The 19,178-nt window shown below is 42.7% G+C and overlaps 1 protein-coding gene across 2 annotated transcripts; it reads left to right on the top strand.

Annotated features, from left to right (window-relative positions):
* Positions 1-8,453: 8,453 nt before the first annotated feature.
* Positions 8,454-16,274, top strand: chrnb4 (cholinergic receptor, nicotinic, beta 4 (neuronal)). 2 transcript variants are annotated; one of them, XM_076989534.1, is made up of 6 exons: positions 8,454-8,735; positions 12,238-12,383; positions 13,205-13,249; positions 13,493-13,602; positions 13,923-14,988; positions 15,673-16,274. In XM_076989534.1, the coding sequence occupies exons 1-6, from the start codon at positions 8,687-8,689 to the stop codon at positions 15,844-15,846; spliced, it is 1,590 nt and encodes a 529-aa protein (XP_076845649.1). In that variant the 5' UTR covers positions 8,454-8,686; the 3' UTR covers positions 15,847-16,274. The 2 variants fall into 2 exon arrangements, with proteins under 2 accessions (XP_076845649.1, XP_076845655.1); XM_076989540.1 differs by lacking the exon at positions 12,238-12,383.
* Positions 16,275-19,178: the final 2,904 nt, after the last annotated feature.

The raw sequence follows: 19,178 nt of genomic DNA, 5'->3' as shown, positions 1-19,178 counted from the left end.
AGTTTGATGACCACGTATATTGCATGAATGCAGGAGTATAATGTAGTAATGGACTCTTCTGGCGCTGTGTAATTGTGTAATTGGATGATGGCTATCAGTACATCAGTATCAAGCACTGGGTCATGTTTTCCCCATCCTCTCTAACCAAGTAAACGGTTGCCTAATCAAATCGTCTGCCAGAGTCTGTTTACCTTACTCACTGATGAGAGCAACTCTAGGCTGGCAGGGGTGACTTGGGTCTTTACATGATGTCTTTATGTGTGTGTGTGTGTGTGTGTGTGTGTGTGTGTGTGTGTGTGTGTGTGTGTGTGTGTGTGTGTGAGTGAGTGTGTCTGGGTGTGCATGTGGACCCCACAGTGGCCCCACCTGTGCTGATCCATCAGTCATGTAGCTAATGCAGTTTATGGGGCCTGCGAGGACCCTGACAGACTGACAATTGGGGAAGCAGGCCTGGTTTAAATCAATTAGCTAAGAGGACCAACCCAGCCTAAATCACAGAGAGCTAAGGAACCTGCTCAAGTTAGGGCAGAGCACAGAACTGTAGGTAGTGCTTAGTCAGGGCCAGTCTTGGAGTTATGGGCAAATACCTGACAGGCAGAGCTGCTGAGTCAGAGAAGGAACTGGAGAGAGATAGAGAGAGAGAGAGAGAGAGAGAGAGAGCATGATATAAGGAGAAGAGAAAGCGACAGGGAGAAAGTACATAAATGAGAGAGAGAGGCTTCAAAGATCTGATCACATTGCTGATCACATTACTTGTAAAATGTGTCTAGCTGCCAATCCCAAGGGTATTAGCATAAAATGCTGTGTAATCTGTGGATGCAATTTTTGCAGCTTTGCTGTATAACTCTGTTAACGAGTTATAATTATGAAATTAAGGTATATTACATATTTTGTGCTCATGGGCTATGAAATCAGTTATTTCCAGTAGTGATGGATAATATAGAAAACAGTGGTAAGTTAAACACCTCTACAAATGGCTCAGTAAAGGTGTTCAAGACTGTCATGTTGTGGTCTCCTCAAATGAACACACACGTCTAAAAACTTGTGTTTATTTGTAGATGCACTCTGTGTCTCATCTTCTGAAATATTTATTTTCTTTTTTGTGTTTTTTATTGTATTAAAGATGAAAAAGCTTCACCATCAATGTATCATCAATAAAAGTTAAAAAGGGATTACCTCATGATGGCCTCAAAAGCAAACAAAAATGCTTTGAATGCTTTACACTAAAGGTGGTTTAGACTTGCTCAGTGAAGAATTGAAGGACAAATAGAAACTCTGTGGTTCATTCACCTCACTGTCTTAATAAATAACTCTCAGTGGTTCGATGAGGACTGAGTCCCCCGAGGACACTGTTCCTACCAGCAGGGTGTGAAAGCTATCGGAGAAGAATTCTCCCCACACAAATGGAGAAATAAAAGCTTTGCCTAATATGAAGAATTTTCTTCTCACAAAATAGAAAAAAAAAAAGATTTTTGTTGAATTTCATGCTTTGAAAGGAGTCATGTCTGTTTTGGACTACCTAATGAAACATGGATGAAATGTAGTGATCTGTGTAACATGACCAAAAAAAGTGTAACCCACCACAGACTAAAAGAGTGGAAGGATGGATCTGATACTCATTTACATGTACAGGAACATATGGTGTTTGTGCAGAGAACTAACTCCACACACATCATTTTCACCTGTAGTCAAGGGAACAGAGGGTGTGGTGGTTGGCCATCTGGAGTCCTGAGAGGCCATCTGGAGTCCTGAAGCCACATCCTGTTTGGGTCCAGCTGCAGGACAGGGAGGTAAAACCCGTAAGCCCAGCAGGACTCAGGACACAGGATAAGCCCCAGGAGAAAGAAATGTTTAGGGGATGGGGTGTACATCTCATGATTTATAATGAAGGTTATAGGCAGGGTAGTAAGACAGTGGACAAAGTAATTCCTTCACCAAATCCTCTACAGTTACACTACACACTGTGTAGCTCGTTAGTTAAATGTATGTAAATGCTTATAAGTGCTTGTAAAACACTTATAAGCACTAATCTACTGAAGCATTGGTATAAATCGTAATTGCACTTTATCTCTGGGAACACTTGCTAATTATTGCACTAATACTGCATGTAGTCTGGTAGGTATTTCAGTCTTGCTAGGTATTGCTCTGTGTCTAATCTTATATTTTGTTTATGGCAGTGCTTGAGCTCGAGTAGTTTGGACTTAAACCTGTTTATAGATAGACATGCATATTCTGACTAAACGTCTGCTAAATGCTGTAAATGTAAATGTAAATGTTTTAGCCAGGTTTTTTATTGCAGAATTAAATTGAAGTAAAATATCTCGCTGAGTGTTACACAAAGATTAAAACACAAAGAGTGTTACACACAGGCCCATCCTCTTGCACCAAGGAGAAGCATACTGGGATTGGACACTTCCCATCTTCTATAATTTACCTAAAGATTGGCGGGATTTAAAATACAATACCTGGACCGATGATATGGATCAAACACAGTTGACATTACAGATCTAAAATTTGCCTAACTTGCTGAAAGCTTTATATGAATGTTTAAAGGGGTTGCAGAGTTCAGTATGAAGTCTTCCCTCTTTCAAGAACGACAGCATGTTTGAAATTATTTGTTATTGTGTGCTGGACTATGGAGGCAAAAAATCCATCAGTGTGCTGTTGCCATGACACCATAAATGAGCAATGATATAAGGGCAAATGGCAAAGTGTTTGTACATGTAATGTTTTGAACACTGCATAGATTTGATTTATCAAAATGAAATAAATTGTGAACCAATAAATTATTACATCAATATATTTTCCTCATTTTACAAGCTATAACAGCAAATTTACTGGCACCCATGGTAAAGATTAAACCAGGAATTAGTCCACAGAGGAAAAAAGTTTGCTCATGGCCAGGATGATTGACATGATGGTTCATTATTTAGGTGCCATTTATGATTTCATTTGTTGTAGTCTTTGCCTTTAACCCTTCAGCTTGATTGGTGAATAATTGATTCAGAAACCATTGACCCAGTTCAATCCCTATATTCAGACCTAGTTGTGACAGGACATTTTCATATCAATCACTGCACTAGTAAAGTTGTAAACTGCCATTTCCAAAACAAACACTTAGGCTGGGGTTTCACTGTCATCTATTCTGAGGTAGTAAGAAATTGCAAAAGAGTACAATATAACAATATAAATCAAAATGAGCAGTGTTGCGAATAACGCCGTTAAAAATAACGGCGTCATTTGGTCAGTAACGGGATAATATAATTAATTACTTTTCCTGTCGTTACAACGCCGTTGACGTTACTGGTCATTAAAAGCGGTGCGTTACTATATATTGATATACTAACAGTAATCCAAGCGGACCGCTGCCCAGGCTAGTGAGGAGTAACAGATCTCGATAGGTCACAGTTCTCAGTGTAACATCTGTTTAACTTAACAAGTCAGTAAGCGATTGTCTAAGGCAGCATACGGTAGCCAATCAGAGCCAGTGTTTTACACGCATGCCGAAGCACACGACACAAACGGAGAAGAGGCAGAAATGGCAAGTCAGGAGCAAGCCGAAGAAAAATGATCATTTTCAAGGCGGCGAAATAAACATTATTTAAGAAAATACTTGTTCCTGAATGTCTACCATTAATTTATTTAATTAAGAATGGAGGTTTAATTGTTAAGTTTACTTCTGTTGTGAACAAACCAGTTGTCTCAGGTTGAACTTTACTTTTGCTTCTTTTTTTTCAAAGATTTGGGATTTTAAAGGATTTTATCCTGCATTGGTCTGTTGATGTGCAATAAATGTCAAAAGTTAAACACTTTTCTGATTTACTCATTTCAACTGACTGTGAAAACTGCTTTTTCAAAAAATCCTTATTCATTGGCATATAACTTTTTTTTTACTGTAATGCAAATAGTTACTTTCCCTGGTAACGAGTTACTTTTATTTTAGAGTAATTCAGTTACTAACTCAGTTACTTTTTTCAACAAGTAGTGAGTAACTATAACTAATTACTTTTTAAAAGTAACGTTCCCAACACTGAAAATGAGTCATATATTTTCCGCCCATACTGCTATTAGTACCTTCATCCATTCACACAGGAAGTCACATATTATGGACTTGAACTTACACTGATGGGCTGAACTTACACTGTCATTTAACTGGTGTCAGTAAACAGACCACAAGCTTTTGACAAATGGAATCAATTTTGCAAGCCTGTTAATAGACAGATTTCACTGAATCAGTAGACAGATTTAATTGAATCATCTGTTTCACATAGTAATACACAAATATCACACTTTTTCTCATGCTCACAAGAATGATTTCTATGATTTTAAACTGTATGATTGTAAAGTGTATGATTGTAAAGTGTGTTTGCAATAGTGACAAGTGATTAATGGCTAGTGGCTAGTGATCAATTCTGCAAATACTTACCACCAATCTTTTTCATATATATATATATATATATATATATTTCACAAATGAAAACTGGCAAACTTCACTCAGTCAGGCCCATTAGCCTGTTCCCTGCCTGTAAGTTTAATACACATCTGAACATCCCTTCCTAGACCAGTATCTCCACAGATGCTCAGAGTGGAATCAATACGTTACTGCATCTGCTGCTTTCTCTGCCATAGGAGCCAAGCACTTGAGGTAATGAACTGCCTGTTTGATCTATCTCTCCTCAAACACAGCAATGCAGCCCCACTACACCAGCAATTCTTTGATTAGTCATTCCTCCTCCATCACGCCCACACCACCAGCACACGCAAACAAATCAGGTGTAATTTAAATTTCAGTTCTATATATATATACCTCATGTGCATCACGGGAAACTCGCTGGTAATAAGATGCACATCTACAGTGGGGACAAATTATGGATAAATAGCAAAATGAATATATAATTATAAGAGATGAATTAACGTGAATTAACGTACAGTGGGCCATTTGTATTCTTTGCACTGTGACGCTGGGGCGCTGGAGAAAGGACGAGACACGAGTCCAGGGCTGTGTTCGAAATAGACTACTACATACTGGATACTGCATACTGGACTCAGTATATACTGGATACTGCATACTGGTCCTCGTAGTAGTATGCAGTACAGTTTCCAGTATGCGACAAAAGCAAAGCATACTACGGGGTCACGTGAATGTAGCGTTGCATGATGGGATGCAGTACACCACGAAGATAACTCTGTTCGCGTACTGGAATATTTTGTGGACGTAGTAGGTCATCCGGGTATGTTTCGCGTACTGGAAAATTTCATTTTGGTCACATACTGCATACGGCATACTGATTTGGGGCTCGATCAGTACGCCAGTAGTATGTAGTAGGCTATTTCGAACACAGCCCAGGTCTCTGGTCGGAACGACACGTTTTATTTGACGTATATTGCGCAATAGCGCACGAAGAACAAACAAAGCACACAACGTGCAGACTATAGACAACGTGTTCAAAATAGACTACTACATACTGGATACTGCATACTGGACTCAGTATATACTGGATACTGCATACTGGTCCTCGTAGTAGTATGCAGTACAGTTTCCAGTATGTGACAAAAGCAAAGCACACTACGGGGTCACGTGAACGTAGCGTTGCATGATGGGATGCAGTACACCACGAAGATAGCTCTGTTCGCGTACTGGAATATTTTGCGGAAGTAGTAGGTCATCCGGGTATGTTTTGCGTACTGGAAATTTTCATTTTGGTCACATACTGCATACGACATACTGATTTGGGGCTCGATCAGTATGCCAGTAGTATGTAGTAGGCTATTTCGAACACAGACGAGCACAGGACACTGCGCGAGCGCACATTAAATAGACAAACCACATTAGCCCCACGTGATTACGAGACGATTCACAGGTGAGACAGATTATCACATGACAGAGCCATAACCACGGATATCCACAGACGCAGACGATGCACGTAGACTACGTAAACACACGCCCAAAAGGGAGGGGCCGGGGTCCTCAACGTGACATGCACACAGCAATAGAAAGACAAACTAAAAAATTATTTTAAAAAAAGGTAAGACTCACTGTGTGGACAATCATTAATTTTGAGACCAATCTTATGAGTTACAATTTTACAATAGAATTACAAATTACAATGCGCCTTTTATAAAATCAAAAATTAGCTCTTGAAACACTATCTCTGTGTTTCCGTTTGGGATGAATTATTATGAAATGGAATGGCCTGTAGTGTCTGTCAGTGTCTTACTCACTGCCTATATTATCTATCATTGTCGTACTCACTGCCTGTAGTGTCTGTCAGTGTCTTAAACACTGCCTGTATGTTTGTCAGTATCTTACTCACTGCCTGTATGTTTGTCAGTATCTTACTCACTGCCTGTAGTGTCTGTCAGTGTTTTACTCACTGTAGTGTCTGACAGTGTCTTACTCACTGCCTGCAAGTCTGTCAGTGTCTTACTCACTGTCTGTAGTGTCTGTCAGTGTCTTACTCCCTGCCTGCATGTGTGTCAGTGTGCCCTATGACTTGGAGAATGACATGGATTAAAGTGATGGCCCCTTGTAATGGCTAAAGCTGCAGAAATAAATATCTACCCTGCACTCTGATTATGTACAGGACCCAATGCATTACACACACGGAAATGTGAATATTAAATTAAGTAAATGGTTCATTTATGTTATCTTTTCAATAGCTCCACTTTACGAATTTCTACAAACTGATAAATTACTGATGACCTTCAGTTAGCAATTTTTGCTGAACAACATACGTCTGAACATCTAGAGTTGAACAGCATTCACCTTTTATTTACTAATTTGAACTGAATTGCCACGATTCATATCACGTCCATTAAGCACTTATCTGATTATGGTCTGTGTCACAAGCACTGACACAGATATGTCCAGATTCTCCCTCTAAACTGTGCGTAGGAGAAAGGCAGACGTGAAAATCTGTGCACTACAGGCTTGGGCGCAGCGGCTTGAGGGATTATGAGCTTTTCTCCCTCTCACTTTCCTCCTCTGTGAAATATGTCAGAGGAATGAGGATTCCTCACCCTTTGTTTCAGTAAATTGACCCTGAAGATTGCGGCCATTAAACCAAAGCAGCCCCGCAAAAGGAAGACGGAGTGGTGGTGCGAGCAAAGAGAAGGAGGCGTGAAAAGACCGTCCTGAGAATCTGAGCAGTCGCACTGAATGACCTGGGGGGAGGATGGAGACACTGGTTTGACGGTATAAGATGAAGAGCAAAAATATGATTCCGCTTCAACTCACAGTACGGAGTCTTGTGGAGGTGGATCTCAGTGCTCCCCGTAAGACAGAGTCCTCCAATCAATGCAAGCGCTTAGACCTTGGGCTTAGAACCTGACCTGCGGTGAAGCTGCCTGCTAATGCCTCTTAAAGTTGTGGTCAAGTGCTAAATCTGTCTCGGTGCGACTACATTAGCCCAGAGCTGGCTGGATGTGCACCGTGTAAATCTCTTGTTCCAGAAAGCCATCTTATCTGGCCCAGGCCGGACCTTGAGTGTGTCCCCAGTGTAACCCAGGAGTGGGTGAATTATCACTCTCATCGGGGGGGTGGGGGGGGGGGGCTACAAGGTGAGGATAACGAGGAGCAGGGGAGCACAGCGGGACATGGGCAGAGAAGATCATTAGCCATGATTACATGAGTGGAGGTGCGGGGAGGGTCAGCTGGGTTGGCATGAAGAGGACAGCGACGGAGAGGAAGTGTGCTTCACGGTCTGATTGGAACACGGCATGTGGGTGAGCTGGGTAATGTGAAAATAACTCATTTCAGAAAACATCAGAGCACGAAGCATGCGAATGCACTGTGGCATGACTGATTGGGAGTGTGTGTGTGTGTGTGTGTGTGTGTGTGTGTGTGTGTGTGTGTGAGAGAGAGAGAGAGAGAGAGAGAGAGAGAGAGAGAGAGAGAGAGAGAGAGAGAGAGAGAGAGAGAGAGAGAGAAATGGAGACAGAGAGTGACCATGACCTAGAGAGGGTCAGAAGGGTAGTACGGGTCAAAATGTGAAATTGACACAGCCCTCTGAGCTGTGATCTCCCTGTCAACTGTGGAATGGCTTTGTAGTCACTGTTTACTGTACTTCACAAACACCAGCGAACACCATTGCATTACACTCACTGACCTCATGCAAAGACACCACACAAATCAGGTACGCACAGGCTGTTCATTACAACACGCAAATACGAGCCATATTTCCTGGTTAAATGAATTGCTTATATTAAAATTTACATATATTTAAATGTATTCATGAAATGCATTAATGAAACTAAAGAGAGAATAATAGCAAGACAAAAGACAGAAATGAATGCTCTTAACATTCCTAGTATGAAAATACATTAAAAAAAAGATTTAAATCGCCAATTCTAAATCCACGCAAAGATGAAGCTACAAACGTGCACCGCGCTCGGTGATGGTGCTTGCTTCTGAATGAGCGTAAAGTGACATTACGGGGAGGGGGAGTCGCGACAGCGCGGGACAGCTCGCTTGTGCATCCAAACCAACAAACACTCGAGCTTTCGACACCGATACGGTGGTTGGTAAATGCGCTTGATTTAGGTAGATATTGGGTGACTTTACCCCGAAACAGGCAGGCACAAGACTGTTGAGCTGAAGCGCGTTCTCGCTCAGTTGGACATGGCACGGCATTGAGCGTAATGAGACTGAGTGAGGAGAACGCGCGCAGACATCACCACATCGACTATGAAACGGATTCTACTCACCCTCGTTTACATCTTTACCCTTGTTCAGAGTAAGTAAAAGTCAGTTTTATTGTCTCCTTAATGTTTTTTGTCTCATGCCTTTGTATGAAAAGTTTATATCTGGTTACCTGAACACAAACGAAAAGACATAAAAAGTGCAAGCCGATCTTTAAAAATAAAAAACGCATTAATTATTATGCATCTGACCTGAATATTTTGACTATAATTACATTCGACACATTTGCATTACTTTAAAAATGGAGATGAGTGATGTGGCGGAAATTTGAGACATTTTGTCAGTCAAGAAATTTAGGCGCGCGGACGTGGCTTTACCGCTGTGTGTTTATCTGGATCCACGTCCGCGCGCCTAAATTGAACGTGGATGTATTTATTCCTTGTATAATGAAATGTCTTGATCGTAGTGCATTGCTACGTTGTCCACTATGACAAGAAACGCTGTTTTGTATAAGTAGCTAATGTTTACACTAAAGCCCATTTAATTCTACACTGAATGTGCCTGGTATAAACCATGAATGGATGTAGGTAACTCGGATTTATCCGGCGTAGCCTGTGTTTCACCCACTTCCCACTGCCCAGATAAGGCCAAGTCTTCCTGTGAGCGGAGCTTCCTCATGAAACTCTCTGGAATGCTACACTGAAATGGTCTCAGGGTCATTTTTTCAGTGTTACATTTAGGACCATGGCCAGCTGTGTGTGCTTATGTTATGTGTGTGTGTGTGTGTGTGTGTGTGTGTGTGTGTGTGTGTGTGTGATGTGCATCCCTTTGAAGATGCACAACGATTACTGGTTAAGAGAAGCTTAGGTCAGTTCTAGTCAGCCATGCATTTTTAAAAGAGGAAAGTAGACTATGTGAATAATGAATTTCCATGTTATACATATGGAACCTTAATTGAAATTGTGTAAGTATGTTTAAGACGTGAAACAAACATGAAAGCAAGAGGTGCAAGGGTTTTGAAAGTATGTCTGGAGTCTTGCACTGTTTCAGGTGTGCAAAAATTATTTGTCTGGTTAGATATGGTGTATTAAAGGCTGTATCAGGGCCAGTACACTGACATGCTGGCAATCAATCAGCTCAATAGTCACAGTTCTTACACTGTGAACCTAGTACACATAAACTGGGCGACCCAAATGAACAGATAAAGAGCTGCTAAAGGAACAGCAAGTTCATTAATGCAGGCCTTGTTTTACATTGTACTGTGTGGTACACTTGGACAAGAAAGTTCTGTTTTGACAGGCATGTCCCGCTGCTTTGACAGTAGGCCATCTGCTGTAGTGAACTGATCAAAGCCCTCTGAGTTATGAGAGAGCCCAGCCAAGCAACTGATTAAAGGGTCTCCCATCAGCTTAGAGTCTTGGCTCAACATGGCACTGGACAGTGAAAAGCTAGACGGAGACAGCTGGTTCTCTACCTTGGCTGCTTCTGCAGGAGCAGGCACACCTGCCAGCGCACACGTGGACCCAACGCCAGATCATTCGGGAACTGAGGACTTACGACCAAACGGGGAGCGTGAGACTCGCCTCGTGCTGGCAAGATGAGATCATCATCCTTTTGAATCCAAGCTTTTCCACCGGCTTGTTTGTTAGTGGCTTTATTGTAGTTCATTCATCTTCATTCGGCATTTTCTCTTGTCAGCAGCGCAAAGCCAAAGCTCCCAGCTCAGCCCCGGGAGGCGCTAATTAACGCGGTGTTAATTAAACAGCGCTGCTGCTCATCTGAATCAATTATTCACAATTAGAGCACCAAAGCCTGAATGATGCATCTGCATGTTCCACGTGTACGCTGAGCCTCAGCAGAGGATGGGCTCGAACCCCAGCTCACCTCCAGTGGGACAGCAGAGTAGGAAGTGTCGCATTTGAACAACCACCCACCTGTCGTGCTGAAAGAAGAAATTATAAGGAAAACACTGTATATATGCTATTTGGCCAAAAATATGTGGAACTCAATCATCACACCTACATTAGCTTGTTGGTCCTCCCATTCTAAAGACCATAAGCATCAACATGACCTTTGTCCCATTTTCATTTGAGCATCTATAACAACCTCTTCTTGGAAGGTTTCAGATGTGAAACCTTGTGGTCAGATGCTGATATTGGATGAAAAGGCCTCGCTTACATTTAACATCCCAGTTCATCACAAAGGTGTTCAGTGTGGCTCTGTGTACACTGCTGGAGTTCCTCCACACGAAACTCTTCAAACCACGTTTATATGGACCCAGAGGTACAGTCCTGCTGGAACAGGAATGAACTTTCCACCAAACTGCTGCTATAAAGTTGGAAGCATATAATTGTCTATGTTTTATTTTTGTGCTATAGCATTAACATTATCCTTCACTGGAAAAAAAGGGCTTAATCCCTGAACTATAGTCTCAGACCATTATCTCCTCTCACAAACCGTTGCCACTATGCATTCTGGAAGGTCATGTTCCCCAGGCACTCACCAAACGTAGATACACCAGATAGTGAAGTGTGACTCATCGCTGCAGATAACCTAATTTCTGCTGCTCCAGAGTCCAGTGCTGTACACCACTCCACCTGCCATTGCGCATGGTGATCTTGGGCAGCTGCTCAGCAGTGGAAACCTATTTCACAATGCTCCTGATGCTCCACAGTTCTCGTTGCCTTCAGGGGCAGTTTGGAGGGCAGGGTACTTTGGTAGGGTCTTTTTATGCTATGGGCTTCAGCACTGCTGACCCATTCTGTGAATTTGCATGGTCCACTGCTTTGTGGCTGAATGATTGTTCTTAGACGCTTCCATTTCACAATTATTGCACCACGTAATAACCTAATTAACCTGGACAGATATATTAGGGCAGAAAGGTCATAAACTGACCTGTGGCAAAGGTGGCATCATATGATTGTGCCACCGTTAAAGTCGCTGAGCTCTGTGACCTGCCCACTCTACCACCAATATTTATCTGTGGAGATTACATGGTTAAGTGCTTGATTTTATACACCTGTTAGATGTGGCTGACGTATTCATTAGGAGTGGTGTTCACATACTTTTGCCATATACACTATGTATATGTCAGCCTGAAATTTAAATATAAGGTTCCTTTGTGCTAAATAAGACTAAACCCTGAATTGCTTGACTCCAACAGATAAAAGTTAGGCTAGTTCCTCCTGCAGTCTTGTTAGCTCTTCCATCGTCTCCCATGCATGCTAAAGCTGTCTGGCTCATTGTGGATTCAGGAACAGGCCTTGCTGTAAGGTACAAAGGCAGCGAAGTCAGCATCAAGTTTCACAGCACAGTAATAAAAGAGGATCCATACTGCTGTAATGTGGACAGGCAGACAAGTGAGAGAAGAGATTAAACACCACCAAAAACTAATGGGGGTGGTTGCAGAGGGGGGGGGCACTGCTTGTGGTGAAACAAAAGAGAGTGCCCTTCATGCACAACATACATCTTTTCACCCCCAATTTCAAATACACAAAAACACAACGAGAAAAAGAAGCAAAAAACCAACCAAAGCATCCAATAAAACCACAAATGGCACTTTCATGCCGCGGCGGTGGGCGTGTGTCCCTGTGCAGGTGGCGGTGGTGCGGACTCGGAGGAGAAGCTGATGAACTGGCTCCTTCAGAAAGAACGCTACAACAAGTTGATCCGGCCGGCCCTGAACAGGACGGAGCGAGTGACGGTGAAGCTCCAGGTGTCCCTGGCGCAGCTCATCAGCGTGGTGAGAAGAAACACCAGGCCAAGATGAAGACAGGAAGCCAAGAGTTGAAACCTAACCCTAACACCCAAAGCCAGACTGGAATGAAAACTTAGGAGACCCAATTCGTATTATATATTCAACTGTGAATCACCACTAGCATTTAAGACTAAGACCAGTCTTAAGAAATTTCAACACAAACAAGTGAAATATAAAATATTTGCAAGACAAAATGTTGTAGGCTTTACTAGATCATTGTAAATAGGCTGAAAATTGTAAATAATAGCACATTTTATATGTGGTAAATTCAGAATTCATGTTATTTGGGGCTTGCACACATAGCAAAAAGCCTCTCTATAAGTCTATAGTTGGTTGTTTGGTATTATGTTTCATTTTAAAATATTATATGGGACACGAAAGTGTTCTGGACTGTTAGTATAGGAATCCGCCTGTGGGTAAGGCTTCTATTTGTAATATCTGCACTTTGTGTCAAAGGAAGCTGTAGTGTTGAGATACTGTTCAGAACCCACACCGTGATTTACAGGGTCATAACAAGGGAAAACATAGCAGTCCACATATATCCTGTTTTATGGTCCGTTATTGTCCTTTTCCCATCTTGTAATTGAAATCACTGTCACATAAAATTGGTCTGTATGAGAGGACCGGTGTGAGTTCATCGTGGAAACAGCCTTGTATCTATGCGCCAGAACTGCGAAGCTTTTTCATAACTGTTTTCCACATGTGGTAGTTTTGAATTTGTCTGAATTTGTCTTGTTATGGTTTGCTGTGAGTATTTGTGTAAAAATGTGAACACACTTCTCTGTGCACTTCTTTGATCCACTCAGAACGAGAGAGAACAAATCATGACGACAAACGTGTGGCTCACGCAGGTACGATCGAGCAGCTCGCCACACGCTCACAATACAGCGGTTATAACAAAGGGCTTCATTATCCTTGTCCTTGGATTTGCACACCGACATGCCTGTTCACTGGAAGAGTGGCGATCACTCCCTCTCACTACCGCACATTAAAATGATAACGGAGTGTGTAATTGAGAAGCATGCGGTTGCTTGGTGGCCTTATTTCTAAATAATCTCAGCTCAACCACAGCAATTGTCATTTTCTTTGCTTAGAACTGGAATGATTACCGACTGTCATGGGACCCGTCTGAGTATGAGGGTATTGATAAGCTCCGGATTCCCTCCACACACATCTGGCTACCTGACATCGTTTTATACAATAAGTAAGTTAAATGCACACCAAAACGCATTAAAGCATTCGAAAATCATTTTGCGCTCTGTTAATTAGTAATGTAGAGGCTCATGTATAATACACATACTATTAATTTTAAGAATTCTTGCTATCATTTTAGTCTACAGAATAGTATAATGGGAGTAATTATGCATAAAAAATTAAATAAGGATTACTGATATATTATTAAATTATTAATTCGACTGTGTCTGCAGTCAATTAGCAAAACGTAACTGGGTATTAAGGGCTGTGATAAGGTATCGGGTTTTATAGCAGCAATTATAGAGATGTCATTACCTCACCTGCTTTCAGTGCTGATGGGACCTATGAGGTGACAGTCTTCACCAACGCCATCGTGCTGTTTAACGGCACCATTGCATGGCTCCCTCCTGCAATCTACAAGAGCGCCTGCAAGATCGAGGTCAAGCACTTTCCCTTCGACCAGCAGAACTGCACGCTGAAGTTTCGTTCCTGGACGTACGACCACACGGAGATCGATCTCGTCCTGAAGTCTGAGGCAGCCAGCATGGACGACTTCACTCCCAGCGGCGAGTGGGACATACTGGCGCTGCCGGGGAGAAGGACGGTTAACGCTCAGGATCCCACCTACGTGGACCTGACCTATGACTTCATCATCAAGCGAAAGCCGCTCTTCTACACCATCAACCTCATCATCCCATGCGTGCTCATCACCTCGCTGGCCATCCTGGTCTTCTACCTGCCGTCCGACTGCGGCGAGAAGATGACCCTGTGCATCTCCGTCCTCCTGGCGCTCACTGTCTTCCTCCTGCTCATCTCCAAGATCGTGCCGCCCACCTCCCTGGACGTACCTTTAATCGGGAAGTACCTGATGTTCACCATGGTTCTGGTGACCTTCTCCATCATTACGAGCGTGTGTGTGCTCAATGTGCACCACCGCTCTCCGAGCACGCACACGATGCCGTCCTGGGTCAAGCTGGTCTTCTTGGAGAAGCTGCCCACCATGCTCTTCATGCGGAGGCCCCAGGGCCACTCAGCCCGGCAACGGCTTCGGCAGCAGTGCCACCTCCCCGACCACAGGGACCCGCCGGACCTCGGCTACGGGGCTCCCCGCAACTCGGCCGTGTCCTCCTCAGCCTCCGCCCTGCTTGCTGCATCCTCCGCCCCCGCCCTCTGTTCCCCGGGACACCTTTACGGCAAGGTGGGGCCGCGCGTTTCCGTGCCCGCCCCCAGGAGAGGGAACACGAGGCCCGCCGAGCTCCAGTCTAATGGTCACACCTCCGCCCAGGATCTGAGAGGAAGCAGGGCAGGTCTGGATTGGGGCGCTGACGTTCAGGAGGCGGTGGATGGGGTTCGCTACGTTGCTGACCACATGATGGGAAATGATGATGATCAGAGTGTAAGTGGTGCTTTAAAGCTTCCATTCTGTCCTGTACTGTTCATCATATATCTCTGTTGTACTGTATACAGTATATAGTCAAATAAAAGTTTGCTTGTACTGGGTATATATTCACACAGTGGTTTCATAAATTCTTGAAGAGACTCTAGAAGCACTAGACCAAAAATATGCATGTTCCTAGAAGACCTTCTGAACACCATATTTGTTTCTTAGACTGTTTGTCTAATTTCCTCAGATAGCTGTTATCTTAAGCCTCAGGAACATGTACTGGGTATTATGAACACCTTGACTGACAGCCCCACTGCGTTAGGCCATTAGGGATACAGTTCAAAGATGGAGGTGAGAGTGAGAGGTGCTAGGAAGTACATTAAAGCCAAACCGCTTCGTCAGGCCATTGATTGTTTTCATGAATAAATCAATAAAGGAGGGGGAGTGCATCCACCGATAACTAATAGTGGCCTTCGGAAAGTGCAGAAGACAGTTGCCAGGGATCAGGGTTATGGGGTCAATACCATTCTGGCTTACAGTTCAGCACTCACCAAACCGAAACCCGCTTACTTGGACTTATTTTTACACTGCAGTTTTTTATCTTGCGCTGTGTTTGTATTCATATTCTTCTCTGCTCTGGTTTTCCAACATAATCCATGGTTTTAACTACCACCCCCCCATGTTTTTTTTTCCAAGGTCATTGAGGACTGGAAGTACGTCGCCATGGTTGTGGACCGGATGTTTCTGTGGATCTTTGTTATTGTGTGTGTGGTGGGGACGTTAGGGCTCTTCCTGCAGCCCCTCTTCCAGAGTCAAACCGGGTCAGTCCAGCAGGGCGGCGCCGAGTCGTCCCGGCGGAATGGGATGTGAGGACCGCTGTGGCGAGGACACCGCAAGCCCAAAGGCTAAAGTGCAACACCAGCTCTGACTTTCCAAGCAACTGTGAGGAGAATACATGTCAACCATTTTGGATACTTGGGTTTTGAATACAGACTTTGTATTCGGAGTGTTACAGACTTTGTATCAACCGCTCAAATAATGTCAACCAATGGGTTGCTTTAGCATTGTAGAATTTTGTCAGGACAATTCATGCGGAAACAAAGCATCTGTTCCTCTGAAATTTTATTTCAGTCATACAAACCAGTGAATTAGTTTGGCTGAGTCACATTCTTGGTCTTAAATGTTTGGCGGTTTTTGTCACGGGGTGCTAAGTTCTTCCACCATCTATACAGTATTTCATCCTGATAAAATCCAATTCTCATGTGGTAACAATTATTATCTACAAATAATCTAATAAAGGTAAGATAGTTCCAATGACTCAAAGAGTTTTTTCCTTGTTGTTGTGATTAACTTTGGTTTTACATGCCAGTTTAATTTGCCAGGTGTGGCCTTTTAAAATGTTGTGCAAGTTGCTTGTATAATTCTGTTATTTACTAATCACTGCAAGTTGCTTGTATAATTCTGTTATTTACTAATCACTTCATGGGTTTGATTTTACAAAGAGACTCCTGTCATTTGTGTCAGAAAAAAATTGAACCACAGCAAGGAACTATTGATCAGTCCAATACTGACCAGGAGGACGCTTGCTTTCCAATCATTCTACCCTTTACCATAATGCCCACATAATCAAAACTAGTCATAGATCAATATTTGGGACAGCTCTTCCTGTGTATCAAAGAGATTAAAAGCGACTCTAAAGGATACTCTCACACATCATGCCCCCTGCAGGCCATATAAAATATAAAATATGGATGCACACCCAAGCCCTTCTGTCACAGAGTGCTTAGCTGGCTTAAAAGACACATACACTTTCAATGCTTCTTTGTCAAGCATCTAATTTAAACTGTGATATACGTGCACACTCACCTAACTCCAGAGCTGTTAGATTTCGATTGTAGGTTTATCCACATTTACAGTGTTCCTTCAATGACGCTGCAGTTACATCCATCATTTAGCGTACTGTAAGCACTATTGGTGTTATTTCACAATATGCAACCAAAGGTTGAACAGTGCTGACAGCTTTGAACAAATATTTTTTTAAACATTAAATAGAAACAATCTTGCTGTTGGTCTTCAAAGGATGGTTTTTACCCACTTATCTACTTCTTTATGTCCCATTTCACATACTAAGCTCCTCCATCTCTGTTCTGCTAGTGGTCACAAGGTTCTGTTCTGCTAAATGACCCTAGGTTCTGTTCTGGTAGTTGACCTGAGGTTCTGTTCTGGTAGCTGACCTGAGGTTCTGTTCTGCTAAATGACCCTAGGTTTTGTTCTGCTAAATGACCCTAGGTTCTGTTCTGGTAGTTGACCTGAGGTTCTGTTCTGGTAGCTGACCTGAGGTTCTGTTCTGCTAAATGACCCTAGGTTTTGTTCTGGTAGCTGACCCTAGGTTCTGTTCTGTTAGCTGAGCTGAGGTTCTGTTCTGGTAGCTGACCCGAGGTTCTGTTCTGGTAGCTGACCCTAGGTTCTGTTCTGTTAGCTGACCTGAGGTTCTGTTCTGTTAGTTGACCCTAGGTTCTGTTCTGGTAGCTGACCCTAGGTTCTGTTCTGTTAGCTGACCTGAGGTTCTGTTCTGGTAGCTGACCCGAGGTTCTGTTCTGGTAGCTGACCCTAGTTCCACTATGGGTTGTAGGGACTTTAGTGCTGCAACCTCCACCCTCTTAACTACTTCTTGTTTTGCTTTTTTTTCCCTGGAAATTGTAAAGTTAAGTTGAGTACATGAAAGGTTGCATATAAATCTATTTACAGTAGGTGTGTGTTTGTTAAGGCATCACTTCCCTGAAAATTCCCACTTTGTATTCAGGACCATGGATAGCCACCAACAAACATGTGGCTTTTAACACAAGAATCTTGATATTCTCACATGCATACAAGCTTAACATGCGACACTCCAGTCTGCAGGTCTGACATCTAGGCCACCGCCAGCCCCATGGACACACCCTGGGCACCACTCCACAGGAGATCAGAACGTTTCCATTACCATAGCATGAAGCAAGAGTCCACAAAGCCCAGCTGCAAGAAATTTATGTCAGTTGCATGAAAGTCTTAGGTCACCTTCACCTTCGGTTTCAAATATTTGAACTGTTGCAAATTTCACACTCCCAAAGAGGTAACAAATGTGACATCAAACTATTTGAAAGTGTGTTCAGGAGAGACATCAAGAAAGCGCGTCTTTCTCGTCACTGCTCCTGTTGCATACCCTGTCCTTGGTTCTGAATTGCACAAAACTCATGTACGCGTGTTACACGCAACCATTGGTCGGACTGTTTCTGAGGGTGTGTATAACTGCTTCACTGAAACGTACGGCCAGAGAGAGTACATTAAGTTTATCTTCTATGTCATCTTTCCTATGACGCTTTAAAAAGCCCCCTAAATGCCCAAACAGAGCTGATAGTGATATTCCGAGGGTTGTAGCCGTTAGTTACGATGTCCATTTTTATCCATGAACAGCCTGCATGACAACATCATTTGACAAAAATCAATCTTGTTACGATCACATCCCACCAACTACACCGATTACATTACTTTTTAGGCTTCTGAATCTAACACAACAGAAATTGAAACCATTCATATGTCTCATGAATCATGGATTTATGCGTCACAGCTCGTGTGGAATCTGCATTTTCGCATCTGAAACAGCCCGATGTTCAGGAAAGTAATTTTGTAACGGATTTTCTATGACCAAGAAATGAAATACATATAACTTACAGGAAAGGCTCAATGAACAACAATACGATAGCTGGACATCCGATGGCAGTTGTTGTTATCGTTACTGTATTGTATTGTTATTGTCTTGTAAGTAAGTCCAATAAATAAATATATTAAAAGTGGTTATATCGATTGACCACCCCTCATCCGTTCATCTTCAGGAGTGAAAATTCTCATTGATTATTGGAAGCTTAAATGATCGGATATCATATATGTAGCCTATGTATTAGTCAGGCGCTTTCCTAACATACATTAATATGTAGCCTACTTGATCAACACCAGTACCATTTGTTAGTCTTATAAATCAATGTTTGTCATATCTTTAGGGAAAAGTATTAATTTCGGTTCCCCTAAACGACTGCCAAAAGCGCTATCCCACCCCTCCACCCCTTCCCCTCTCTCTCTCTCTCTCTCTCTCTCTCTCTCTCTCTCTCTCTCTCTCTCTCTCTCTCTTTCTCTCTCTCACTCTTGTCGTTCTCGGTGTGCTACTCGTC

This window comes from Brachyhypopomus gauderio, chromosome 2 (assembly GCF_052324685.1).
Source record: "Brachyhypopomus gauderio isolate BG-103 chromosome 2, BGAUD_0.2, whole genome shotgun sequence".
In the NCBI taxonomy this organism is placed as follows: domain Eukaryota; kingdom Metazoa; phylum Chordata; class Actinopteri; order Gymnotiformes; family Hypopomidae; genus Brachyhypopomus; species Brachyhypopomus gauderio.
This window is presented reverse-complemented; position numbering and strand designations above follow the sequence as displayed.

What these genes read in the sequence shown, in the direction of transcription:
- chrnb4 (XM_076989534.1), top strand. Translation starts at nt 8,687, where the DNA reads ATGAAACGGATTCTACTCACCCTCGTTTACATCTTTACCCTTGTTCAG. An exon ending in CAAACGTGTGGCTCACGCAG is followed by an intron (nt 13,250 to 13,492) that starts GTACGATCGAGC and finishes TTCTTTGCTTAG; the next exon opens with AACTGGAATGATTACCGACT. An exon ending in GAAATGATGATGATCAGAGT is followed by an intron (nt 14,989 to 15,672) that starts GTAAGTGGTGCT and finishes TTTTTTTCCAAG; the next exon opens with GTCATTGAGGACTGGAAGTA.